Consider the following 27,935-nt stretch of genomic DNA (forward strand, 5'->3'; position numbering starts at 1 on the left):
AAGTGACCAAAACATCAGCCAGAAAGCATAGGAACTGAGAAGTGGTCTGTGGTCACCACCTGCAGAACCACTCCTTTATTGGGGGTGTCTTGCTAATTGCCTATAATTTCCACCTGTTGTCTATTCCATTTGCACAACAGCATGTGAAATTGCTTGTCAATCAGTGTTGCTTCTTAAGTGGACAGTTTGATTTCACAGAAGTGTGATTGACTTGGAGTTACATTGTGTTGTTTAAGTGTTCCCTTTATTTTTTTGAGCAGTGTATTTAATGCTTTGATTGTGTTTGCACATTCAAATAACTTCTGCTGAGGTAATTCACCTCAGCTGTGGCAATACAGCCACACACAAAGCGCTGTCTAACACCTCAGCTTGGTCCAGCTGCCTGCCAATACTGTCACTAAAATCAAAGACAGTATTGGACAGCTATACTCGTCAGTGGCTCCACTGCACATTCTAATTTTTACACAATTTTGCACATCACTGGCAACTAAATTGTCTACATTAACAAATAGAAATTGGCACCCAACCATCATGAGCAGGCCACACAAGTATCCTCCATTGTCTGTGGTCTGTGGTTTCTTTGTAGGCTTACTTGTGTCAGGCTCAGCCCATCAGGTGCATGTAAGAGATAATGACGTTCTTACGTAAGAGTCCCACTGGAAAAGGGAGTTTTTGTCTTGGCATTTGCCCGTGGCTGTCTTTTCCAGTGAGGGAGGTGAGGTTTGTTTGAAACCTTGACAGAAGTTCTCCCTTGTAGGCTCAACACAAGTCCTGTCATGTGTAGCACTAAGTTCTGAGGTGATTGAGTCCTGAGTGTTAAATGATCCCAGGTTAGTGTTGGGCCAGAAGTTATCAACATTTCAGCTCGAGTCTTGTGTGAGTCCTAGTCCAGGACTTGAGCAGTATGGCAATTGGTTTGTGTGTCTGATTTAAATGTAGTGATTGTGATCATATGGGGAATTCCCTAATTATATAAAAGTCAGTGACTTCCCTGTAAAATGAGCCCTAATGTTGTCTTTTTCTATTCTGTCTTACAATGCACCTTTGAATGGCTGCTAACCATGAGAGCATCTAGTGACTAAAAAATGGTGATATCTTCCTGAAAAGGATCATCAGGAAACGCTACTACCACACAATAGGGGTGTAAATCACAAGTTTCGTCACAATACAACATTATATCGATTATTTGGACAACAATACAATGTGTGATTGGTATTAGACGATATTTTCTTGACCGTTTACCATTATCCTCCTGGCGCTAGGCCGCTGGCACTGTTAAAATGTTTAGGATAGAGGTGTGCTTGGATGGAAATGGTGACACAGACATGCTATGGGAATTTCAAAATAAAAGCACATCTTAGAGATGAAGACACGTATAAATGTTTTCACCTCACATGGATAATATTGGATTGTTAATCATTGAATGGATATATTGATCCACATTGATGCATTGTTACACCCTTAATCAACAACAAGGCTTAATCACTAAGGCCCAGTGTTACATAATCAGCTGCAACCCCACCCAGTGTGCTCTGACCTACAGTGTGTACACTGATAGAGCCCAACCCTCTCTTCATTCAGGTTTTATATCCACAGTGACAGTTTTGGCGATAATGCACAGGACCAACTGACACCTTTTTTCTGTGACTGGATCATAGATCACACATTTAGCTATCGTCTTGGACATATTGGCACAGTACTAGCTCTGATTTGTTGCCTTGAGAGTGGCAATTGTTACAGCCTAACATATGATATTTAACATTTCCTGCTGTTCCTAGAGCCAAAGGATGGTGTGACTGGGGATCTTTGTACAGGCCCAGACTGACCTCAAGAATGCAGTGATTGTTTTGTCAAGGCTATTCACACAATTGTGGTGATAAAACAGCACATTTTATAAGGCTCTCCTGCATAATACAGTGTACTATTCTGTTGCGAATTGAGAGCCAAGAGCAGCAGGGTTGTTTCACTGCTTGTTCTGTTTTGAGAATGGGAAAGACTCAATAGCATTTACATGGGTTAGGTGTGTCAGCATTAAGAATTAACCTGCAGACGATTCAGTCAACCTTTATCCAACAAACAGATGGCTGACAAGTGCTCTTCCTAGTGACATCATGAAACTGCACTGCACCTGACTTTATAGGCAACCATTGGTTTTTACCACCATGGAAAGACATGGAGGCTGTTTGAAAATGACGCATTTCACCATTTCAATAGTCCGCCGAAATCTGTTTACATTTCAGGTGCGCAAGAGGCCATGCAGTCATGCTTCATTTTATATGTACAACGCCTAAGTAGCTCTTCACAAGGTTCAGTAGTTGAGAGGCAGCGTGTCAGTGCTTTGTAAAAACTCCAAATAAAGCTTGGCTTGTTCTCATCATCAGCTTTACCTCTTCCCATAGTTTGCTGATTGGTCAGGCTACCAGCTGCTCAGCACAGTCCACTGTCAATGGATGTTTTCCAGCCTAAAATCTTGAAGAGAAACCTGAGCTTATTAAATTTGCTCTGGTTTTGCAAGGCAAGGAGTTCCTAACATGGAAGTACAACTAAGTTTAACAGCTGTTTGCATTTTGACATGATAAGTAACCTTTTATGACATTACTTTGTATTACTTACTATTGTATTGTGTTTCTTTCCTGCGTTGGTATTTCCCTGATGTTGCTAGGCAGCATGTCTGTGTTGCTAAACATGTCTTGGAGACAGATTGCAGCCAACCAAACACCCATGCAATTGCCCATGGCATAAAGGGAATTTTTGCTCTGCCTTTTCTTTTGTTTTTACTTTTTATGTCTCTTGCTGCTGAATGTTTAATTTACTGTTACCTTCACCTATTGCAAACAAGACGTCATACCCAGCATAAAGAGCAGCATGCCTGAGAGCAGTCGTGAGACGTTTTGAGTGATGCAGACCGGCAGGGAGAGGAATATTAACGTACTCAACCCCCTGATGGATACCCAGAGGTCAACACTGATAATGGGCAGATGACGAGGCAGTCACCAAAGTGATTATATATACAAGCCTCTTGCCAAAGCTTAGTCTATGTCATGGAGGTATGAAATTGTTAAGGTCAAAAGCACATTTCCGTAAAATTCAATGTAGCTGCAACATACTTGAGAGATGATCATAACAGATTACTTTCTTTCATATGCACACTAAATCGCTGATGAACCGGCAATGGCCTCATGAGTCAGTTATTGCTTTGCTGCCCTTTTTTTTACTTATTGCCGTTTAGGAAAGAGAACTCACTTCAGCCAAGAGAACATATGGTACCATTAGACATCCAGTAGGGACCAGCTCTAATTGACCACTTGCAGGAGCCAACAATTAGCCAGTCAAACACTTGACAATCATTTATTTTAACATATATGCCAATTTCAACTTCTTTTCCAATCCTATGTAATATTTTCCCCTAGTGTCTTATTATAAAGTTTTTGTTTTTTTTAAATTCTATATTTGCTTAAAGGACATGAAAAGGAAAGTGAGATGAGGTGAAGTGATCAGTCTCTCTCATGGTGCTGCTTTGACCAGTGGTTTCAAACAGAGCATGGACTAAAGAAATTTGGGGCGTAGTAGCTTAATAACTTTTAAATATAGATTTCTACTGTGCTACATTTCTATACTGGAGTGGAACTAAAAGTTTATACAGAAAATACTGAATTTTGGCTGTTTGTCAACTCAGGTCAGACCTGGAGTCTCGAACTGTGAAGTTCCTGGGGTGCATTCATCCAGCGCACACTGGAAGTCACAAGAAGCCAAATTTTTGCTCATCTGGGTTGTGTCTAACAGGGCGAGCTGGCTGACGTCCCAATCTGTTCTGTCTCACTAACTGTAGTGGAGTTCTGTATTTGCCAGAAGAATCAGTAGATAGTTCACATAACCTAGGGCTATTCACCACTGCAGCAGTTTATACACAAGCACACCAGCATCAGCATACTGTGTAGACGGGGCAGACACACCATCACATCTAACTTGTCCAATGCAAATTGTAGACGCAGTTTCTTTAGGATTGCTGGTATTTTCTAGAGATACAGGTCATATTTAATCCTTTGTATGTTAATATGACCGTTACAAAACCATCTAAAACCATCTATATCATTCCTATAGGTACTATCATACCCTTCAGATAAAATCATCATGGTCAGTTGACCGAGTAAAACCTGCAAACGCCCAATATCAGAAAACAGCCACGGCAGCAGTGTCTGCTTGTACTGTAACAATTTTGGGGGAATTTTTTTGACACTGTTACAAAGTCTCGCACAGATCGTTTCAAACATAAGCAAACAAGCCTTAATCCTTATGACCAAGTTGTCCTTGTAGAGCGTTGAAAGAGCACCTCTTCTTTTCCCATTTTTGGCATACTTGAAAAGTAACTGTTTATGGAGGTTTTCTCATTGAGGACAAATAATAACCTTTTAAACATCTTTTGTCAAGGTATCAATTTCTTGCCCTCATAATTAATTTGCTGTCTTACTTTTTAACTATAATATATCTACCTGGATTTCTGGATGCTGTTTTATATTTAGATGTCAGTGCATTGTTAATGGTCTGCGTCAGCCTTTCCCGGAGTAATCAAATTCAGTTTCCTCGACACATGCACTTCTGATCCAGACAAATTTAGAGGAGGATTTAGAGAATCTTATGTAACTCGGTGAAAACTGGAAAATCCTCAATTTAAGGAAGATTAACATTCAAGTGTCTTTAACTGTTTTATCTAGTTTGTCTTTTAGCTCACTGTCAGTGTTTGACACATCCAAAACAAACAGTTGTAACAACTGACGTTTTTCACAGAAGAGTCGGCCTGGTAGGACACTCCCACATCCGTACAGGAAGAACTTCCTGCTTGTGTTGTGATCCTTGTCCTGTCGGAAACATGCCATACAAGCGTTTCTCACTTACTCTCTTTCCCTTTTACTGTGTTTCTCTCTCTCTCTCTCTCTCTCTTTCTTTCTTTCTTTCTTTCTTTCTTTCTTTCTTTCTTTCTTTCTTTCTTTCTTTCTTTCTTTCTTTCTTTCTTTCTTTCTCTCTCTCTCTCTCTCTCTCTTTCTCTCTCTCTTTCTCTCTCTTTCTCTCTCTCTCTCTTTCTCTCTCTCTCTCTGTGTGTGTGTGTGACACACACACACACAATGGAAAACTACCTCCAAAACATATACCACATCCTGTGCTGTGCTTTTATCATGTTGGTGATTCAGGCTGGGAAACTGTTACCATGTGCTGTTTCAAAAAAAAAAAAGGACTTGAGGAGCTTCCAAAACTACTTAAGAGCTTTTGTCTTTCTTCAGGTTGTAGGTTAGATTGGACCTCAATTCTGGCCGTTTATCTGAGACTGGCCAGCTTTCCATTATCTTTGGAAATGGTCTGTTATGTTAAGCACAGCACTTGGTCATGTAGCTTTTGAATGGGCTTGTTTTTCCAAAGCTCTCTTGTCTGCCAGCAGATTTTTTTTGTCTTGGTGAAGATTTTAGCTGAACCAGCTACAAAGTCTGTTTTTGTTTGTTTTGGGTATGTCCTATTTTCCCTTGGAAGTGGCTCTTTCTAAATGTGCCACATGTAAAGCATGTTAGTATTTCAGATGTTTAATATTTGGCAACTGGAGATGAAAAGAAACAGGCGTATGAAAAGTGTTATGTGAAATGTCATGTCTTTTTTGGTGCTGTTCATTATGCATATGCCGCATCTTTGTGAAGTCTAACCATTTTTAAACCTCATTTGAATACTACACAGTTCTTGCAGTTTTGTAGGTTAGAAATAAGTGCAGTTGTACCATTTCCCAGGGGGTAGGTACTTTGTTGCTCACCAGAAAATATTGTCACACAGAATACAAAATGTTGATGAACTGCTGCTTTTAATTTATGATTGAAGGAAGTCTACATGAATTTAGTGTGATCACCAGGATGATTGTCTTTAGGGGGACTGCCTCGTTTTTGTCTTTCGGCTTGAAAAAGCTTATACTTCCTTTATCTTATCCAACATGGTAGTGATGCAAAACGCAAAAAGGTCTGTGTCAGAGTAGCAGGACTTACCTTAAAACATGTAACAGTAAAGCTGCACCATCATACTCCACTGTAACACCATCAACCCCTTCCAAAATATGTGAAATTCATATTTATAAGCTACATCATGTGTTGATAATACTCCTCTTTGAAACTGTCAGCACCCTGATGCCCAGAAATTCCAGGGAGACCCTTGGAGTATCAAGTAATAATGGTTTGGTTCAAAATGCCCTTAGAGTGGGAGAGGTAAACACATGTTGTGGAATAATGCTCACATATGATTGAACAGCTTTGCAGCAGTTTGTGGATGGGCTGTATTGTGTTTTCAAGTCTTTCAAGTAGTCTATGTATATTGGTTTGTAGTGTGGTTCTCTTTCCTGTAAATTAGTTTTTTTTTAAACTGCTAACTATCATATGTTAAATCCTCCTCTTTGCTCGTTGCACAGATATGAGACGAGGAGTTGTACGGCAGAGCAAATTCCGTCACGTCTTTGGCCAGGCGGTGAAGAATGACCAATGCTACGATGATATCCGGGTGTCAAGGGTCACATGGGACAGCGCCTTCTGTTCGGTCAACCCCAAGTTTGTTGCCATAATTATTGAGGCCAGTGGTGGAGGAGCTTTCCTCGTTCTCCCTCTGCACAAGGTAAGTTTATGGTGTATCATGTAGCAGTAATAAATGCCATAGTGGATAAGCACTGTATTGTGTGCTTGAAGAGAGCTGAGTGCTTAACAATGCATTGGTTAATCAGTGTTTTTGATAGTTTTCATTACTTGCTCTGAAGTGAAATCACCTACTTTGTTTGGCTTACTTTGGTGATAGTGACAAATTCTCAGTATGGTGTCTGTTGTATCCAAAACTTCAGGTTTGTGGGGTGAAATTAACATCTATGTTAAATGAATTTTGAGGTTGCATTTTTCATTTGCAGTCTCTGCATATTGGTGCCCAGGAACACACAAATGATAAATGGTGTCCATCTCATTGATCTTGCCCTTCACCCTAAAACTTAGGCATTTTGATAAGAAACCGGTTTGTTCGTCTTTATTCTGAGAAAAATGGCGCATTGAAATGGTGTGAAGCTAACCTTTTAAAGGCATTGTGTGTCCTTTGAGTGCAGCTATGCATGTGATGGTGATATTGTCTTCACGTCAGAGGTGACATAAAAGGAAGGAAAGTCCTCCTCTCTGGAGTCATATTTGGACTGACATGAATGTAAACTAAAGAGGTAGAGTACATTAAACCAAAGAATCTTAATTTCCCTCTTTACTTTTTGAGAGCAACGACTGATTCCCATGTTTTGTGTACAGTAAATAATACTTTGCGTTGAAGACTCTGCCTCTTACAAGCAGGACAGCTGACTCTTTACGTCACTGTAGCTTGGGATTAATGTTTACCAGCGGGCTGTTTCAAACACCCTCATGTGTACATCAGAAACTTCTCCAAGCCCTGGAGTGAACAGTCTCCTGATCCCCTTCTCCATATAAGGAATCACTCCACTTGTACTAGGATCACTTTTTGGTTGGGCAAGGCAGCATTTGAAGAGTGTTTAGCTGTAAACAAGTTAGCTGGGTGAATACATCCCTCACTTCTGTTTTAACCCTGCTGTCATAATGGGGCTAATTATGGTTCAATAGAGGTCAGACTGAATCCAACAGGAGGCTCTTCCATGTCCCCCTAGAGAGCCCTTGGGTGCAATTATGGCTGATAGTGGTGAATTGCTGGCTGCTGTTGTTTCTGTTTGGCAGCTCTAAGCAGTGGCCAAGTGGCAGGTCCTGACACTGTGAGTGACATAAGTACTGCAATGCTGTTGACAGATCCAACCTGGGCCTGTAATTAGCGTACAACAGTACACTGCCATGTCATCTGAGAATTCTCTGGTGTAGGGGACCAGATCCTCAGACCTGTCATCACACAGCTTACACCTCTCAGCACCTCATTCAATAGAGCGCTTGAACTGGAGGTGGGCTGCAGGCTCAACCGGTTTCACACTCCTCCTGCCCTCCTCTCTGTGTCTGTTTGAATGAGCTGCCCTCTGTATGCCATGTCCCAGTACAATCATGGCGTGTCTACTGAACAAAGTCTACTTTCACTGCCGAACGAAAAAGTTGCGAGAGACTGAGGTCTCTATGTGCAGAGCAAACCTCGGGCAATTTCCTCAAGTGAGAGATTAAAAAAAAGCTCTTGATTTTTAGATCTTCCCACATATGAGCTGGCAGACGTGACACAGACTAATCCTTCAGATTCAGTGTTTTCCTCATTTTAACAGGCCATGCATTGAGACACTGGAGCTGAAAGGGGAACGACATGCTATTTAGGAATAATAGTATGGTGTGTGTGTATGTGTGTTGAACTTTGCACAGTTTGACCAGTTTGTATTACCACCAAACCTGTTTTGCAGAGTAGCATATAAGGAGAAAGTCAGCTGTTAGGACATAGAAACAACATGTTTATGTTTTCCTTTTAACATCTATTCTTGGCATTTATCACCATGGTATTCTCAAATGAATTTTTCTGACAAAGCTGGTCCATCTGGAAATCTCAGTATAGCCTCAGCTGGCAATGCAGGTCTCGAAAGTGGGGCGAGTCTGTTCTTGCAAACAGTATGACTAGACCGCACTGCAGTGGATCAGCAATACAGAGTTGCTCTCAGCACCCAACATAATTTCTAATGAACTGAATAAACAAGGATCATGATGTTGCCTCTTAATTAGGAAATGGTTAAACTAATTTGTACGTGAATCAGTATGCTTTACCATTTTGTTATTCTGTTGACTTTACATGTGTCTGTTTTACTTTTTGAGCCTTTGTCAGACATGTCTCTGCTTGGAGGATACAACTCTGTGCCTGAGTGAAGGACACTTGCAGTTTGAATCACCTGGGTCTCATTTCATTTTTGTTTCAAGGGCACACATCCCCTAAACGCCTGCACCCTCCCACCCCTTCCCATCCCTAATGTGAGGGTGCATCTGTCCGGCTAACCCATCTGCCTATGCTGTGCTGCTCCCAGTCTCTGTGGGCAGCCAGCTGCTCAGGGCCTTTGTCCCACACTTACTCCCAGCACAGCCCTTTGTCATCACCACACTTCAGCTGGGGGGGAGGCAGAAGTGTGATGTTGCTCCTTCCCCCTTCACAATTAAGCCATATGCAACTGTGCACCCTCTTTGTTGAATTATTGAAATTATGAGCCTCCAAAAAAACCATTGTACTCCCTCTGCATATACGCTGAAAACCTACTCTTTGTCGTCATTTTCTGTACGTAGAAAATGAATGGGAAAGCACCACTTGGGAGTTCAGAGGTTGATGTTGTGGTTCTGTGACCTGACCTGAGGTCTGAACGTAGTTTTAGTTGTCAACCAATGGAGCCATGTCTTTGTGTGACTCAGTAGGGTGAGGTTAGTGCGGCAGGCCCGTCGTGACTCAGCACAGCCATGTGCATTGTTGCTTCCTCCTGTCAGAACACAGGGATTTATAGAGAGGGCATCAGATGTCCAGCTCAACACATGTCATTCCCTTGCCTCATGCTTTCAATCTCCTCCTTTCTCTTTCTTAGCAGGATGCCTGCTAATTTATTCCCTGATTTCCATATGAAGGAAGCTGTGGGAGTGAATGCAGCAGCTAGCTAGTGTTCAGTGAAACATTCCTGATAATTCCTGTTTGTCTGTTCGGCATATGAGACGGGAAGTCTCAGTCAATCATTACTGTTGCAATGATTTATATCCCTCAACTGGAAATCACTTATTTGATTTATCTAAGCATACCATTGTGTTAACTTCCATGTTGCCTGTCCCGTTTTAGCCATCAGTATCTTTATTTTCCATGCAGTTAGTCACTTTAATTGTTAGCATCTTTCATTTCCTCTTTTGTCCATTTCTTTTTTAAGACTGACCTAAACTCGAGCCTTAACAGAACATAGTGAATTGCTTAATGTAGAAAGCATGTTCCACGTTAGTGCTTCAAACGCTGCCTCTGTACAGAAAGGATGATCAGATGTGGAGTGTGTGTTTGATTTGGATTCAGTCCCTCAATGCACCATTCATCCAGCGCTCAACCTTTGCTGTTAGTAATCCCTGGGTGTGTGCACAGTGACACATTATTTCTGTTCTGTCTCACATACACTAGTTTGGCTGCTAACTTAGCTACGCTCTGTCTCTACCCACAGAAACACACCGGGTGTGCATGATATCCAGGGTCTTTCCCCATACTTTGGTCAGTTTGTGTTTCAAGACCTCTATACTGCTCTGTTGCCTCTGCCTTTGCCGCCTCTGCCGCTCAGTCCTGCTGACTGCAGATTTTACCATATATGGTCATCCACTGCTCCCTGCCTGACAGCCTTCCAAGACCATTTCCTCCCTGCCTTGCCATTGGCTGCTTCATGCAGTGTCGGCACACATGTGAATTCTGGGATAGGCCGAAATATGAAGAGCGGCCAAGATGAGAGAACTGGGTTAAAGTCAGATGTTGTCTCTGTCACAGAGTCACTCGCTGTATCCAAGTGCCATATTAGAATAATTATTTTAATGTGATAATCGGTATGACTGCTGGAATAATGAATGTTTATAATCTATTAATACAGAGCTGTGAGGCCTGATAGCTTTTTTTAAGAAATAAGGCAGGCTACCTTTTTGCTTCAAACCTTAAAATAAAGCTATGATAATAGCTGATGGAGTGTACAGTGTACAGTGCCAGTTTAGGTCATTTGATGCATTTAGAGTCTCCTGCATGAGAGCAATTAATTCACAAACTAACTGCTGTCGCACATGAAGGCACCAATCTGGCACACAAAATCTTTATAGGTGGGCTACCTTTCATATCTTCCAACTTCTTTCTAAAAATATCTTTTCATTCATATGTTGTCTGTTTCCTCAGCTGATCATTTTTTGGGCCACAGGTGCTGGACTGCATGTGAGCCTGCACTGGGGAGACAGACAGAATATGTGGAGACACTGCCACAAATAGCCGTCCTTCACAGGGAATACAATATCTACCCATCAAGGATATGACAGAAGTTAATGACCTCTCTGATATTCATTATATGTCTTGCCTTAGATGTTTTAATAGTGCACGCGTGAACCTAAACGCTACGGCTGTAGACATACTGGAGACGCTGATTCTGTGTCATCAGTCATCAGAAACCTCCAGCCGGTGTTGTTCAGTGGCCTGTTAGCAAATATCTTGTGTTGCAGAAGCGCTTGGATACTAACACCAGATGTGGTTAAAGATTTCAGCTGCTCCAAATACTTAACTGGCAACAGAACAACCGATATAGTAGTAGTAAATAGTAGACTTGTCTTAGATGCTATCTGGAATTATCTTATGACCTAGATAGTTTCACTAGCCGTGTACTAGAAATATGAAGCACTACAGTCCATCTGTAGTACATCTCTGTATAGGTATGTCTCCTTTATCTCTTTAGCTCAGGTTTCAGTCTGTGGTGTGCTGCACTGTATTGTTCCTGCCCTATCATACAGACGCAGTGACTTGAAAAAGTGGAAATTTCCATGGAGCTCTGAGCAGCACTGGGCAGCATGCAGACCCTTTAGTGCTGTGCATGTGTGAATCACATGTTGAGCTGCAAGGAAAGGAAGTGTGCAGGCCTCTGTGTGAATGAAAAGAATGTCCTCTGCTGCCTTGAGGGATGTTGTTCATCCATTTTTTTGTGTCTCAGTGTTGAGCTTTGTATCTATCGCTGTGTGATTCACTCTCATTTTCTGCAGTCTTACTTGTTGCTATGCAACTGGTTGTTTTCTAGGCATCAGACATTCCTCTCGAAGGATACAAATGTCTGTAGTGTAGTTATGGACATGTTAGGTATTCAGCTGCTGAGTTTAGCTCCTTGCTGTTGGTGTGGGGTTTTTTTTGCACTGACGCAGTGTTTTTTCTTGTTCTGGACAATATCATTTTCACTTGTACGTCGCTACGTGTAGCTAAGCACGCTTCTATACCTGTAGGCTGGTTGCCTTGGAGATGATTTTCTTGCTTGGCTGGTTTAGTCTGTTGGGGCCCTTTATTTTATTTTTTTTTAGCAGTATTGTGAAAGTGTGATGTTACTGACAGTCCTATGTAACTGTCGACCTGCCAGCCTCAAGACCTTGCAGACCTGAAGTCCGATTACAAAACTGAAAGAGTCTCCACCAGTCAATAATAAAAGCACAAAGTAAAATAAATAATAAGAGCAGATTACATCTGCTAAGTTGGAGGTCGTTTTCTTATCTTCTCATAGGGATACTTTGCCAGTCTTCAAGCAGCTTTTCAACTTCCTACAATCTTGCCAGCGCCCAGACCTCCCTACTCAATTGCCAGCAAAAAATCCAATGGATTGTACTTCCTCATTTTTGTATGCCCGCCACCATGTCACCGTCTGCTTAGATAATCCAGTTTTTTGAAAAGACCACCTCACCAGCAGTGAAATACTTCTTTAACTAGTTTGGCTTCTGTTTTAGTCAAATACTTTGACAAGATTTTACATCAGATTTGACAAAGAGATTCTTTAAGGAGAATTAAAATTGATTAAAATCTTAATACATGCATCCGTCCCTCTTACTTGAACTTTTTACAAAGACTGTGATATAAGGCTGCTACAAAGTCACATTATTTTGCTGCCTTTGCTTTTGTGATACAGAACCAACCACACAGGCATCATGCCACCTCAGCGTGTGGTTTTGGACAGCATGTTAGGATACCAGAAGCAAGAGAGGTGTGATGGGTGTGACGTTTAACACAGTAGCATCAGCCTCTAGTGTGACATACAACATTTGCATCAGCAGCGCTTTTTAAACAGTGGCATAGTGGTTTAATGTGGCAAATGCAATTATTTACTATCCGTATTATAGGGCGACTGATTAAATCCTCTGCTCGAAGGGTAAAATCACAGACCTCATTGTCTCCCCACTTCTTCTTTGAGATGGTTGCTAACTGCTTTTAGCTGCTTTTTAAGTCTTGGATAGCAGCTTGTGGATAGAAAAGTAATTCCACAGTGAAAAAACAAAGCAGAACTCTCTCTAATTGCATATTTACAGAGGGCACAACTTAATACGTTTCTAGTTTTTAAAAAGAACTAATACGATAAAAGGAGAAAGGTAAAAGTTGGAAAATATAAGAAAACGAGCAGTAGCAACTGCGACAGGCTGCATGCACAGTCAGCGCATGCACACTTGTTTTGCTGCCAAATAGCTGTAGAACAAGATGATACTGAATTTTTATATTTTGCTCGATATTCAAATTGCTACAGATAGGAAGCACACATTTCTTGACAGTCATGGTAGTAGATGATAAATGAATGTTAACTTATTTAATAACATGAAGATATTGATAAACAAAGCTGGTATAAACTGTCAAAAATGATTAGGATTTTCTTTCAAGTGGCTTCATTAATTTGTTTTCCACCCCTTTAGCAGTTGCAAGGAATGCTGTCATAGTTCTTTTAGCTGTTTGATATTAATAGACCTCTTATATTAGGAGCTCATATGACGCGCTCTGCTGAACACATTCAACCTGCATTTAACTGCATATGAGACTCTTGTCACAAGTTAATCCCCAGTCATCCGTTTTAGGCTGTAGTCCCTCACACATCACTGCCAAACCACTGAATTACAGAGAACTGCATTACATAAAATTAAGCTTCCAGTTAGGTCTCAATTTAGTTTGGTGACACCTGTCTTATGCTGTCTCCTTCTGTCTTATTTCAGTTTTTTCTGTCTGAGTAGGCAATTATTTCAATTCCATCCCGAACTGAAATCTCCGTTTACCAGAGCACATTATTGTCCAACAGGTGTGAAAGAGTTATAAGGAAGTCTGTCAAGATTTATTTCACACATTTTCTAGAGCTCCAAACTAGTGTTTATTTTTGTTTTGGAGCATCAAAGGCTCCAGACATTAATCTGTTCATACTGTAGTAATTTTAGCCATCACTGAGCTCCTAATTTCCCACCAGCAGTTATAGTGATGTGTCTAACGTGTGCTCTAGCCTCAAAACTTTTCATACCCTTGTGATTAATTACTGTCAGGAGAGGCAGATTCTAGGGTTGCATCTGATTGACATCTCATTATGCTTGTGTTTGGTACACATTCTGGTAGATATTTGACTTAAAATGCCTCAGTTTAAGACAAATTCAGACTTGCAAATTTGCCTGAAGCTCCGCATTTCCAGGGGGACAGAGGTGGGGAATGCAACAAGTTGCCACAGGTTAACTTACCTGCACTCTTCCACCAAGGTGATCCCACTGCAGTGCAGTTTGTGTTACGAGCTACCCTGTGTACAGCTTTGGGTGTTGTTTTCACTTAAACTGTTAATTGACAGTGCTAACATTTACAGTGATCTAACTCCATGCAAACTGCATTCCTGCCCTGTGCATCATGTTATCAGATGTATATGCAGGCTCGAGGCAAGATCCACTCGTGTTCGCCCTTTAGACCCTGGTACTCCTAATTGTGTATATCAGACACGAACACCATTAACACCTCCAAGGGTGCTATATCTGACACCCTAGCAGCCCTCTTGCTCTCATTAGTCATACCCATACCAGAGCTGCCTGGGGCCGAGGTGTGGAATGCCAAGAACGTCTGGCTCTCTGGTCAAACTGTCGGTCTTCTCTGCTCTGCTTGGGTTGATCAGGATGTCGAGCTCTGAAGTTTAGATAGTGTTACCGTGGCTTCGTGGTTCATTGCTGCCAGTCAAGAGCAGTCAACAGTATACTTATTCATTAAGTATGAAACATTTTATTTTAACTTAAGCGTACGGCTGAAAAGTGTTTATGGAAAATTGTTGAAAACTGAGACTAAACTAAGAGGTCATGTAGAAATCTTTGCAGTATGTCTGAACTGGAGTTCAAAGTCTCTCTCTGATAGCTCCCGTAGGTGGTCTCAATCTTTTGTGGACTCTGGTAACCAAGCTTCTGCAAGGACGGACATAAAACACGGGTGCATGCTTATCATACATACTGCCCTGTTTACATACTTCTAATTGCATGTATGAGCTTGCAACGCTCGACCAACCCTTTGTCAGTAATAATCAACACATTCACACACCACAAAGTTTGCGTACAGTTAGTTCTGAAGTTCAGATAAATAATTTTTACTGTACATTCGTAGTAAACAGTGATAATGCACTAACACAAGCTGGTCACAGTCTACTCCCTTCTTCTCTTGCACATAAACCAGAGGACCAGAGGATCTGTTGCAATTATCCGGCATTATGGCAGCCAAGTGAACATAAAACCACAGTGTTTCATTAAGTGTTTGTGTATAGTAGAAGAACATCCACCCATCTGTGTAATGTACCACAGTAGCACACAGATCCCGCCATAGTAGCACAGCACCAACCGATGTTGAAACACGACAGAATTGGTTTGACAATGTTAATACTCTGACTTATAAGTGGTTTTTGGAGGTGTGCACATATTTGAACTAGACCGAACATGATCAATAACACTTTGGATCTGTTTATGTTGTGAAAATATTGTGAAGTTATTACTGCAGCGTTATTAAAGGGAATAATGCAATGAATCTGAAGTGTTTAGCTTGTCAGCAATCAGTTTGCTCTTCGTCAGACTTGTTTGTGCTCTTTCTGTTGCTACACCTGGTCATCGGTGTGTGTGCAACTGCTCTACATCCTGTCCCTGCTGTCTTGAGGAAATCATGCGCGGGAAAAGTCCAGCGAACTCGGCTGTAATATTTATCTCTGCTGTATGAGATGGAATTAATGTGCACAGATATCAGGTCTAGCTCATAGTGCAAATATTTCATGCTTTGTGATTTAATAAATGAACATTTCAAAGTAGACTGAGCAGCAGAGGAGAGGTCACCAGTCTCGTATTTAATGTGAATGTTATCTGATACCGGATGGTGGCTCGTAGATCCCTATTGACAGCGGTGTCAAAGTCTGCTTTCTTTTCACTTGGCTTCAGGGTAGATTTCAGGGTGTGTTCAGCTGTCAGGGTGAGGTTTAGACAAGATCTTGTGATTTTCACATACGGCGCGTACACACATGCAGAGTTCATTCTCACATACACTGGACTTTGATCTCTAAACTTGCAGTTGAAGTCTGTGTCACAGTCCAACTCTGTGTCCGTCAGGTGACTGCACGGTACGGGCCCAATATTTTCATAGAGCACAGAGTCGCCTCCTGTGATTTGTATACATGTCCAGCCATTGTAGGACTGTACTGACCCAGTAAACATCTTTTCAGTCTCAGTGACAAGGAACAGACCAATGAGATATGAATCACGTTACTCGGTGATATCAGCTACATCACTATGGATGTGAATTGTAATAGCCTTGAAGTGCCCTCTGCTAGGCTTCGTTATCTGCTGTAGCAGAGACGGGGAAATGTATAAAAGCAGGAATGCCTGAGCAATATGACACTGATATCCAGGACTGGACTGTCCCTCCGAGGCCCAAGGCTACCAATCCTTTGCTTGCCTCTGGGTTTTTGTTTCTCACTCTGTTTTGGATCAAAATTAAAAATGATTTGATGAGGTCGCTTTGTCAGAAATGTGTCAGATTACCAGTTGGACAGATGATGTGAATATGATCTGTTTGCTGCAAAACTAGACTTCATTTTCTGCTCTTTTTAAAGTCTCAACATAGTCATAGTGTGCTACAGACAGTGAATTGCACTGGGAAGCTAAAAGGACGGTATTTACTTCATTTTGTATTCATCTCTCTGAAAGTTCCATTCTTTTAAAAGCTTAAAGTCACATGTTATCATTTGGCTCCAAACAGCATAATGAGCTCAGTCTCTTTGGAACTTTGAGACTGTCACCAGCTGCCTTTTGTAGCCACGTCTAACTGACTAAAGTGACAAGCAGTTTTTGATAGTTTACCCCATCGCTGTTTGACAAATGGAATAAATTTTTGGCTTTTTGTTAAACTGCTGTAAATACTAGTACACTCTGTGGTGCTCAAGAGTCAGTTTGTCTGATGTCCACACCAGGTGGAGGAGCTAAGCTGCAGTGGGAGAAGACACAACTCAGAAGTACCTTTTAGAACAAGAAATAGAAAAAATGGGTCCCAGAGGCCACTAAAGAAAAGCAAACAATGACATAACATGCAGTTGCAGGCAGCAGTGGATTGGAGGTGGTGAGAAATGGCCATTTGGCCGGGCTGCGCACACTGTAATAACTCAAGTCAAATGCAGGGCTTCTTTTTGTCAAAAACAGGCCATGTTGCTTGTGTGAACTTCAAATGTGTGTGCACTGTCATTGTAAATCCTTAAAACACACAGTGTGCATGCATCCATGTTTGGATAAACTGTAGTAATTACCTTGAGTTATGTTCTCATGAGGTTTAAGTTTAGTTTTGGTTGTACCTCTTACTCATTACTGAATATACAATTTTTAGATTTAGTAGCTCAATTTCCAGGATAATGGCAGAATAGCTGTGGGCAGTGAGTGATTCCTTTTTTTTTTTTTTTTGATATATTAGGAAAGCCATGGTGCTTTAAATAGGGCTGCAGCAGCAGGACTCTTTCCACAGTAAGTGACATCATTTCTCCGGCCCTGCGGTGGTACTTGAAGTCAACACAGACTAGGGTGTGTCCCAGACACCCACTGACCACAGCATGGGTTTGTTAAGTCACCTCAGCATGTAGAAAGCAACTAGTTCTCCTGATTCGTAGGGTTCAGAGGTCAAATCCAGCTGCAGGCAGCTGATTTTAGGAGGAGGACGCACAGTATAAATAAATGTTGTTTGTGTGTATGTATATGTGTGTGTTTGTGTGCATCAGAAAAGCATTTATAGTCATCCAGTCCATTAGTTGCATAAGCAGGTTATGTAAAGGGCACAGTTTAGTGTTTGATACAGGGCTACCATTTTAAAGTAAGGAGATGCTGTGGAAAACTAAGCATCTGTTGGCATGTGTCTACTGTATAATGACGTCACCACTAATAACTTTGCTTAATTACTATGGGTGGTCCAATAGGGGCTAAATCTAATCTCCAACCAATAAAACTCTAGCTTCTTTTTTGGCACAGGGATGGAGTGTCAAACCGAGGCTGATGACTCTCTGGCTTTAGGCAGTTACGTTTGTTGGGCCATGTCAGAGGACAAAAAATGTTTTACCCTAGTCTACAGCATTTGGCAAGATTTTTTTTGTGGGACTGGGATTTCCCCACATCTGAAGAACTTTCTGACCCCACGCAGTTGCTCTTATTCATAAAGCGCTCTCATCCGACTGGGGGTGAATGTGGGTAAAATGTATTGTCGTGTTGTGTAATCAAATCCAAAGCTCATTTCCATGATGTGTTCTGTCTTCAAAAATTTCGAACTGTGTTGGCACATGAGTTTGGTTGTGGTTCTTTGTATTCACTCATGTCATCACTTCATCAAAGTCACTTCCAGATTCTTAAATTAAAAAATAGTCTTTATTTATTTACAGTGTGTGTTGATGGACATGCAGTTAATTCTGCCATGTCGCACTCAGTTCTGATTGTCTGCTCAGGCTGTAATTTCCTTCTCCCCGTGGGATGAATCTGTTAAAGCATCTTTTCTTAGATGTTGCTTGTGTGTGTGCATGCATGTATGCGTGTGTGTTTGTGTGTGAGCTTAATTTCGCAGGTGGGATTTAGGATTATACTGTAATTGTCCTGTTTAAAAACATGCTCACTCCTCCAGCACGGACAATGTTCTCCAATCAGGACCAGACTAAGACTAATCTCATTACTCTCTGTTGTTTATCTTTGTCTTTACAGACGGGACGCATTGACAAATCCTACCCCACAGTGTGTGGTCACACAGGCCCGGTGTTAGACATCGAGTGGTGCCCCCACAATGATCAGGTCATTGCCAGCGGCTCTGAGGACTGCACAGTGATGGTAAGGTTCGCCACACCCTTTCCACCTGAACTCAGCCCTCCTAATTGGTGAAATGCAACACACATTCTTGAGCTGATAATTGACAAGAGACTACTCGCTTTTATTGCGAAAGGCCGAGCTGTTGTAACTCAGGGATGGGTGCAGACCTCACCCTCTGGATTAGATTAGACTCAAATATGTGTTGTAGGAATCAGAGCTGGGGAATGATTTAGCTGTTTATTGAGCTGAGGTCACCGACTTTTTTGAGACTGTAGTAGTACTTTCCTCCATATGTCCTTATTTGGGCCGTGAAGGGCTGAGAAAAGGGTGCAGCCTGTGTATGTTTGCAGCCACCACTTCCTCACCTGAAAGTCCTTACTTCCTGTTAAACCCACTCTGAATCAATGCCATATTTAGTTCATGTTTGCAGAAGTATACGCCATGTAATGAAGAGAAGACCCATCAATGGTTCCTCTCTTCATGGCATTTGATCTTTGAAGGCAAAATTCACAGCTTACACAGGCTCTTAGTGATGTTTAGTTTAGATTAGGTGGGGGTGGGCGGTAGAACTGCAGACTGCACCGTGACGTGGACTTAGCTACACCATTTGTATACATCTTTTTTACAATACAAAATGGATTTTAATGGTCATATCACATAAAGTGCATAGTGGACAAACGTGAGCACACAGAACCCTTAATATACTGAAACAAGTGAACATCAGCATTTGGACATGGCTTGGTGTGACAGAAATGAAATGCAAAAGAATATGTAGGTGACAGTTGTTGGCCAGAGACAGTAATACAGGAAACCTTTTTATTGGCTGAAAAGAAAATGTCTGCAAATACTTAGGTTTTTTCAGAATGTCCCATGACACAAGCTACGCCAGCAGTTGTGTAAAACAAATCACACAACGCAGACATCAACATCTGAAATATTTTATGTACATTACCCAGGGTGTCTGCAGGTCCTTGAAAAGTCTTAAAATGTCTTACAAATCATTTATAAATATTAGGACCTATAAGTTATGAAACGGTCTTAAATTTGAGTTTGTGAGGTCTTATTTGCTATGACCATTTTATCTAATTTCATTTAAGTCCACATTTCTGAAACTGTAAATCTTTAAACTTACCTCTGACCAGAGTACTGTGTTTTTATATTTTACTTTAATTATCCGTTGGCAAAATTTACATTAATTCACCATAATAACCATATTCCCTACATATAAATCATATATACTACTTACCCTCATACTTACCTGCAATGCTGTAATAAGAAAAATATGCTTTGTCCAATGATCAGTCCTAAATTTGGTAAAAGCGTCTGATACCTGGGGCGTCGGTGGCTTAGTGGTAGAGCAGGCGCCCCATGTACAAGGCTGTTGCCGCAGCGGCTCGGGTTCGACTCCAGCCTGTGGCCCTTTGCTGCATGTCACTCCCTCTCTCTCTCCCCCTTTCACACTTGTCTGTCCTATCAAATAAAGGCTTAAAAATATCTTTAAAAAAAAAAAAGTGTCGATACCTGTAGACACTGTTACCTACACAACAGCTGTGTATCTTCGTTTCTGCAATGGTATTTTTTTAATTCATTAATTAATTATTGTACTATTTTATTGTAACAAACTTACTTTTTTGTTAAATCTGACTTCATATCCCATCTGTCATTAAACTGTATGCTGTTGTTGGTATCTGAACTCTTAGTCACTGCTGCCCCCCTCAGGTTCCTTTTGGTTACTACCATTTATTAGTGTAATATGTGCAGTTATACAGTTGGTAGGTGGGGTTGATTGATTCATGATAAAATCTTTGACATTTATAATTTTGTCTGTTTTGTTGCTGACCTCTGTCCTGTTCATGTGCCACACAGGTGTGGCAGATTCCTGAGAATGGCCTTGTCACTTGCATGTGTGAGCCAGTGGTGGTACTGGAGGGCCACTCCAAGCGCGTCGGCATCATTACATGGCACCCAACAGCACGCAATGTCCTTCTTAGTGCAGGTAGAAGCTCTCTCTAAGCCCTTAAATCTAGAAAACTTGATGAAATTCAGTTTCAACACGAATCTGTAAGATGTTACACATCATGGTGGCACCTGCCTGAAAGACAAAATATTGTGTGTGACTTGGATGTGCTGCTGTCCTGCTCACCTTTACTTCACTCTGTCGTCAGGTTGTGACAACCAGATCATCATCTGGAATGCGGGCACAGGAGAGGCTATGATCACCCTGGAGGACATGCACCCGGATGTCATTTACAACGTGAGCTGGAATCGCAACGGGAGCCTCATCTGCACTGCCTGCAAGGACAAGGCCATTCGTGTCATTGATCCCCGCAAGGAGATGATTGTTGCTGTAAGCAGATTTCAAAGATTTCTTTATTGTGATCCTCTTTTCATATTCCATTGTATATGAGAGATAAATATTTGATAGGTGCAGTAAGTAGGTCTGGGTTCAGCAACCTTGTTCCCTTCAAATAGTCTTCGAGTATGACGTCGAATTATCGCTAGTTTTAGATACATTGCTGTGTAGCTGACTCTGACCTTCAGAAGCAAACAAGTGAAAGCTTTTTTTTTTTTTTTGAGCTGAGTAAAATGCTTTGTGATGCCACTAAACTAAAAGTAGAGCTTACACTAAAAACCTAAAGTAAACATAGATATAATAAGATAAGAAGAAACTGTTCAGGAAATAGAGACTTGAGCACATAAGTGTTGTGTTGACTTGTAAACTACACTTCACAGGAGAAGGACAAGGCACATGAGGGCGCTCGGCCCATGAGGGCCATTTTCCTTGCTGATGGCAACATCCTCACCACAGGCTTCAGTCGAATGAGTGAGAGACAGCTCGCCCTCTGGAACACGGTAATAAATATATGTCTCACTGGATTTCTACTATGGTCTGCAGATTACAAAGAGCTTTTTATTTAAGACAGCATTTAAGCTAATGCTAAAAATAAACACCTTATTCAAAATGGTATTACTATGAAATGTGCTACATTATTCACATCTATTAAAAGTGCAGTTTTACAGGCTAACAACCACTTCTTCCGTTTTTTTTCAAGGACATTACCTTTTCCTTGGCCCTACATTTTCTGTATTGTTAGTCTCTCCACAGAAGTAACGTGTCATCATTTATCATGCTCTTTTTTTCCCTCAGGAAAAAATGGAGGAGCCCATTACTGTTCATGAGATGGACACCAGCAACGGAGTGCTCTTGCCCTTCTACGACCCAGACACCAACGTTGTTTACCTCTGTGGGAAGGTATGTTCCAGGGTTTCCCACACGTGCATTTATTTGTGGCAGCCCGCCACTGTAACAACATCTGCCGTCACATTGTGATTTCTATTTTTGGAGCTAGACCATTCATTTTGAGCGCTCCTGAAATATATATACTCCTCCTGGCACAGATGGTGTGAAAGTGAAAGTTCACTGTGCATTGCGCTGGTTCTCAAAGTTTGTTTTCACTCGTCTATGCAACAGCTGCTCCTCTCATTCATCGATTTGATTTAATCAGCTGTGATCGGATTGACTGATCAATTTCCGATCCTGTGACCATAGACTATAAAACAATGGATGTAGCCTCTGTGACCATTGGTTTGTGGAGTGTTGCTTTGAAGCCCTCTTGGTTTTGTTTTTTTGGAGCCAGAAGTGACCATATTTGGAGCTGTGGATGAGCGAGGAGTATATCTGTCAGCCAGACAGCCTGTCACTCAGAACTGCCCCGCCCTTAAATATGCATAACTTTGAGCCTTAATAAAATGTTAATGGGTAAGTTATTAAAACATGTACCCCCTGTACAGTTGTCATGAATGTTGAAATTATCGATAGAGATCCAAGCTGTTTTTGTTTTTTTACCAGTCTGTGGGGATTGGCTGGCTTCTGAAGCCAGCCTCAAGTGGTCATTCAATAAAACAGCAGTTTTTGGCTCTGCGGCATTGGCATCATTTTTTAGCATGGGAGGTTGCTGCTTATCTCATGAATTAATGAAGACTGAGATCCACCTACACTGTGCTCAAGGACCCCCACAGAGTTCCGAATTTAGAGAGGGGACACAAAATGATACAAAGGGAGACACATATGAAAACAAACAAAAAAAAAAAAACGCAAAGCTTCCTAATTCTGTGGGAAGCACTAAGTTTCCTTTTTTAGCACCAAATGGTTTGATTTCTACACAACTGAATACAGAAATAAAACACTTCTTTATTTCTTGACAGGGTGACAGCAGCATCCGTTACTTTGAAATCACAGATGAGGCTCCATATGTTCACTACCTCAGCACCTTCACCACCAAGGAGCCCCAGAGGGGCATGGGCTACATGGCCAAGAGGGGCCTTGATGTCAATAAGTGTGAAATTGCAAGGTAAGCTAAGTGTGATGGCTAATCAACATCTCCAGTTTTAGTTATAGTCAGCCTGATCCAATGTGGAGTTCCCAGCCTCACCACAAGGAGGCAGAACATGATCATGACATAATCATAAATCCCTCTGAGGGCAGTAAACTGTCCTAAAACACTGTCTGTTGCCTTTGTTGTTTATAGTGTGTTGTCCTGTGGTTAATTGTTTTGATCGTTATGTTGCCAGGTTCTATAAACTGCATGAAAGGAAGTGTGAGCCTATCGTGATGACTGTACCGAGAAAGGTGAGTCCTCATCCTAAATGGCCATTTTGCACACAGTTAGCAGACCTCTAATCTGCATGTTGAATCACAGGCAGCCGAGCGAGGCCTCGTCTTATAATGAGCTGGTTATAGAGTTTTCCTCACACTCTGTCCTTTGCCTGTAGTCGGACCTGTTCCAGGACGACTTGTACCCAGACACATCTGGACCTGACCCTGCCCTGGAGGCTGAGGAGTGGTTCGATAACAAGAATGGAGACCCCATCCTCATCTCCCTCAAGAACGGTTATGTCCCGCTCAAGAACCGTGAATTCAAGGTGGTCAAAAAGAACATTTTGGACAACAAGGTGACCAAGAACACAGAGAACTCAAGCCCTGCCACCAAGTCTGCCTCCCCAACTCCATCGATTGTGAGTATCTGCTTTGTCTTAAGATCTCCAGAGTGTCTGATTAATGTAACACAGGATTAAATTAATCGTTTGAGTAACTTTTTAAGCAGCAACAACAGCAACAAACATTCTTTAATTCCAGTTTCTGAGTGAAAAGGATTTGCTGAGGGTTTTTTTGTCTTATGATTCAGTGAACTGAATATATTTGGGTTTTGGACTGTTGGCTGACCAACACGAATTGTATGAAGATGTCATCGTAGGCTTTGGGGAAACTGTTCAGACATTTTATAGACCAAATTACAATTTGACAAAATAATCTGCATGTTATTATGATAACTAGCATATTTTTTAGTTGCAGCCCTAATGTAGTCCACATTCAACGTCCTTTTGTGGTGTTTATTCAAAAGAATAATTGACAAAGAACAAAAAAGTAGCATGATGGTCAGTAAACAGTTAATACTAATATATTTTCCAGCCTTATCACTCAGTAGATATCATGAGGAGTCAGAGTCTGACTCCCTACTACATCTCAGTCATTAATGCCCCTCACCTCTGGCTTCATCACTGTGCAGCTGCCTCTCTGGTCCTCACAGTTTCAAGCAGACAAATTGTATGTGTTCGAAGCAGCGTAGATCGCTGGCTGTCTTCACGAGGTGGTTTGTAAATGTTGTTCAACCCACTCTCTGACCCACAAACTAAGGGGTCTGTTGCTGCTCTGGGCGCCTGCTGCTGGGCGTCCTGCCGCATCTCACCCACAACACAGCCGCCCGCCTAGGACCCAGCCCATGTGTCTCTCTGCAGTCCTGCTCTGTAATCACAGCCCACTGGGCTCCAGTGCTGGTGAAACATGTTAACCCTCAGAGCACCAGACCCTGCCACATGGCATGTACAGTCCAAGACTGTAGGTAGCAGCTGAGAGACAAGAGGTGTCTCGTACACTATTGTGACGTTCCTCAGATTACTGTAGTTGTGTGTGTCTCACAGTGAGACAGTTGCAGCACTATTGTGACAGAAACAAGTCTCACTCGTCTCTTATGTCTTCCACAGAAATCTGAAGCCAAGCTGGAGGAGATCTTGAAAGAAATCAAATCTCTCAAGGACCTGGTCAGCTCTCAGGAGAAGCGAATCATCACACTTGAAGAGCAAATGTCCAAAATTGCCATTTAGGGACCCTTTACCCAACCCGCTACAATTCAGGACGTTCCACTGGCTGGGGGGTGGGCGGGACCAGTCACTGCCTATCTCAATGACAGTGTTTCGTCTGAGGCCTGCCTAGCAACGATCCCTAGCAACATTCCAGATGAACTTTTTCTTAGCCAGCCCCCGACCCTCAGTATAACACAGGTGGAATAAAGACGTGTGGCAAATTTAGCAGAAAATACTCTTTTGCTTTTTGGTGACAAAGGACTCTTTTCCTTTTATTGTGTGGCAGTCGTTTTTTATTTTGTCTACTTGTATAAAAAAAGAGGTCTTACAGATTCCTTTGCATTTTAAAAATATGACCAATCGAATATCAACAGTCCCCATTTGCCATTGCATACCCAAATATTTTTTTACATAGGTATCAGTGTTTCATGTTAACATACCCCAAAATTGTAATGTTGCCAAATTTGACTTTTTGTTTACACCTCCTTAACAGTATTTCTTTCTTTCTCTTTGTGGGAAGATTCAAAATGCAAACAGGGACACTTAGTGCTGGTAATGTAAGGAGGTCATCAATAAATTACTATGAAATTAAGATAATTTAAATGAATTGGGTAGTTATGCCAGGAAGATGACGTCTCAAACTGTGTAATTAGAGGAAATAAATTCAGATTAAAGACCTGTTAAGCTGCCACAGTCTACACCGAGCACCCAGACATCACACAAATGACAATTCTTGCTGTCTGTGTTGAAGCTGCACAAATTAACTCCTGCTTTCTGCTATTTCTTCCCATTCCTGTTGCTTCCCATCATTCTGACTGTGGACAGTCGTTCACGTAAACATGCATTCCTTTCTGTCTTGCTTCATTAACATGCACAGTGTGCTGATTGGATGAAATGACAAACACATTCCACAAATCTCATCGGCAGTTCTTGGTGTTGGGGGAAAAAATACTCCTATAATGTTCTTCTCTCTGTGAACACTCTCCTGTAGTGACTCAGTTACACTGGTTGGTTGCTGTTGTAACATCTATGTGCTGCCCATGAAAAGACCAACCTCAGCTCTGCTTTGTTTTTGTGAGAGGTTCAGTCAGCGACCTCAGTGTTTAGTGTCCACGGGCTTCGCTCAATACACAAGTGCAGTCAAGTGTAGTGGGATTATTTTTTGTCGCCATTCCTAACGCATCATATTCCATCCCAGATCTGTATCCTCTGTACAAACAAGACAGGAATTGACATGAAACGACACCAAGTAATCACACATCGACTTGACTCTTTAAAACCTTCTGGTGATAAAACTGGAGATTGCTGCAGAAACTGTTCATAATAGACCTGACAGGCCAAGATTGTGTGTGAATATGTGCCTCATGTCTTTGGTCTTTTTGGGTACCTATCACTATGGAGGTTTTGTTTCTTATTGGAGGGGAGGGTTATGAAAAGGACTCAGTAGAACGTCCAAGACTTGCCTCTAACTTGGATGAATTGAATAGTTGGGTTATTGCTTCACTGTTAATTTTAGCCTATTTCTTGTTCCAGCTGTGCTTATATCCCTCTTAGCACTTCCACTTTTGTTTTAATGGTTTATTTCTCAGATGCCCCCAATTCAGTATAGGTGTCACAAAATCAAGGAACCATTGAATTGTCCGGTCTGAGCTGTTTTAATCAGACTGATGCGATAAAAGCTCCTCTTAATGTTTTGGATTTGTTTCCCAGTGGGAAGCTGAGACGGGTAATGGTTCAGTCTGTTGTTTGCCTTCAATATTTGTTACCACTGTAAAGACCTGAAAGTGCCATAGAGGTGACCACGGAAGTGTTTGTAGGGGACTGTTGTGAGAGTAGATGTGTGTAGTAAATGGAAGAATTGATAGGTGCCCAGACTTAAAACCACTTTGAGGTGCTATGCTTAGTACGAACACCATGTTCAAAGGACACTGTTGCTAAAGTACTGTGTTAGCCACATGGATGACATCATGAAGTCCTGCCAATCCAGCCCACAGTACACTAGGCAGCATTACTTGTTGGGGTTTAATAATCAACCTTGACATTTTGACACTTTTCCACCTCGGTACGGGTATTAAAACATCTTCAAAACTGATGTCAAACCGAGAAGCAGCCTTTTGAGTCATCGTGGCTTTGAGATGCAATTTAAGCAGTGAGTTGTAGAATATTAGTGACAGGAAATCAAGTGCTACAGAAATGTGTCTGACACAAATTATACTGCCCTATCTTGTATATCAGACTGCCACTCTATGGATTGTTTGTAGCACTGTTGGCACGAGAGCGAAGTTTGGAGGAGTAGTAGTGAATAGCGATCCAAAGGGACACTGTAGGTTGGAGAAATGTGCAGTTGAAAGATAGATGTATGTTTGTAATTTAGGTCTAGGAAACTGAGTGAAAGCTGTGTAAATAACATGACCATATTTTCTGTATTTTTCTTCTTCTTTTTTTTAATTTGATTTCTGTTTTGTGGTTGTGCTGAAGAGGGTATTTGTGTGGGAGGTGGGTTTTAAATGTTTCCCCTTGTCTTTGTTCCCTGCACCTTGCCATAATGCATCATGAGAAAAGCAGAACCTCCGTTAATGCTGGAGGGCGTATGAATATCAAGAAAGTTAAATCAGACGAAAACGAACCAGGACGGAGCCTCGTGTCGGAGGTCTGCTCAGCATTTTTGTTCATTATTCTTGCTTCAAGTATCAAACATTGATTATAAGAAAAATTAATAAAGAATTTTTAAAATGGGTTCGTTGTATCTTTTCCATTCAGTCACTGCTGTCCTCAGATGTGTCGTCTTCACTGAAAAGATTTTAACAGAAACTTTGGAAACTTTTAACTTTTTAACTGTTTTTTGTGCAAGTTAAAGGTCCAGTGTGTAGGATTCAGAGGCATCTGTTGGCAGAAATGATATATAATATTCACAACTGTTTACATTAGTCTATAATATAACATGAAAATAAGAGTCATTGTGTTAACGTTACCTTAGAGTCAGCTGTTTGTCTGTTGTTCTACCGTAGCCTGGAACGG

The 27,935-nt window shown here is 41.4% G+C and overlaps 1 protein-coding gene across 2 annotated transcripts in view; it reads left to right on the top strand.

The window, feature by feature from the left end:
• LOC126393822 (coronin-1C-A) overlaps positions 1-27,653 on the top strand; it is a 38,326-nt gene extending 10,673 nt beyond the window's left edge. For both annotated transcript variants that reach the window (XM_050050191.1, XM_050050192.1), the window contains exons 2-11: positions 6,434-6,633; positions 18,675-18,797; positions 20,643-20,772; positions 20,942-21,123; positions 21,510-21,629; positions 21,925-22,029; positions 22,983-23,128; positions 23,349-23,406; positions 23,550-23,792; positions 24,819-27,653. In XM_050050191.1, coding sequence (XP_049906148.1) covers positions 6,434-6,633; positions 18,675-18,797; positions 20,643-20,772; positions 20,942-21,123; positions 21,510-21,629; positions 21,925-22,029; positions 22,983-23,128; positions 23,349-23,406; positions 23,550-23,792; positions 24,819-24,938 — 1,427 coding nt within the window. In that variant the 3' untranslated portion in view covers positions 24,939-27,653. The remainder of the gene's footprint in view (positions 1-6,433; positions 6,634-18,674; positions 18,798-20,642; positions 20,773-20,941; positions 21,124-21,509; positions 21,630-21,924; positions 22,030-22,982; positions 23,129-23,348; positions 23,407-23,549; positions 23,793-24,818) is intronic.
• The last annotated feature ends 282 nt before the right edge of the window (positions 27,654-27,935 follow it).

Source organism: Epinephelus moara, chromosome 8 (assembly GCF_006386435.1).
Source record: "Epinephelus moara isolate mb chromosome 8, YSFRI_EMoa_1.0, whole genome shotgun sequence".
Classification (NCBI taxonomy): domain Eukaryota; kingdom Metazoa; phylum Chordata; class Actinopteri; order Perciformes; family Serranidae; genus Epinephelus; species Epinephelus moara.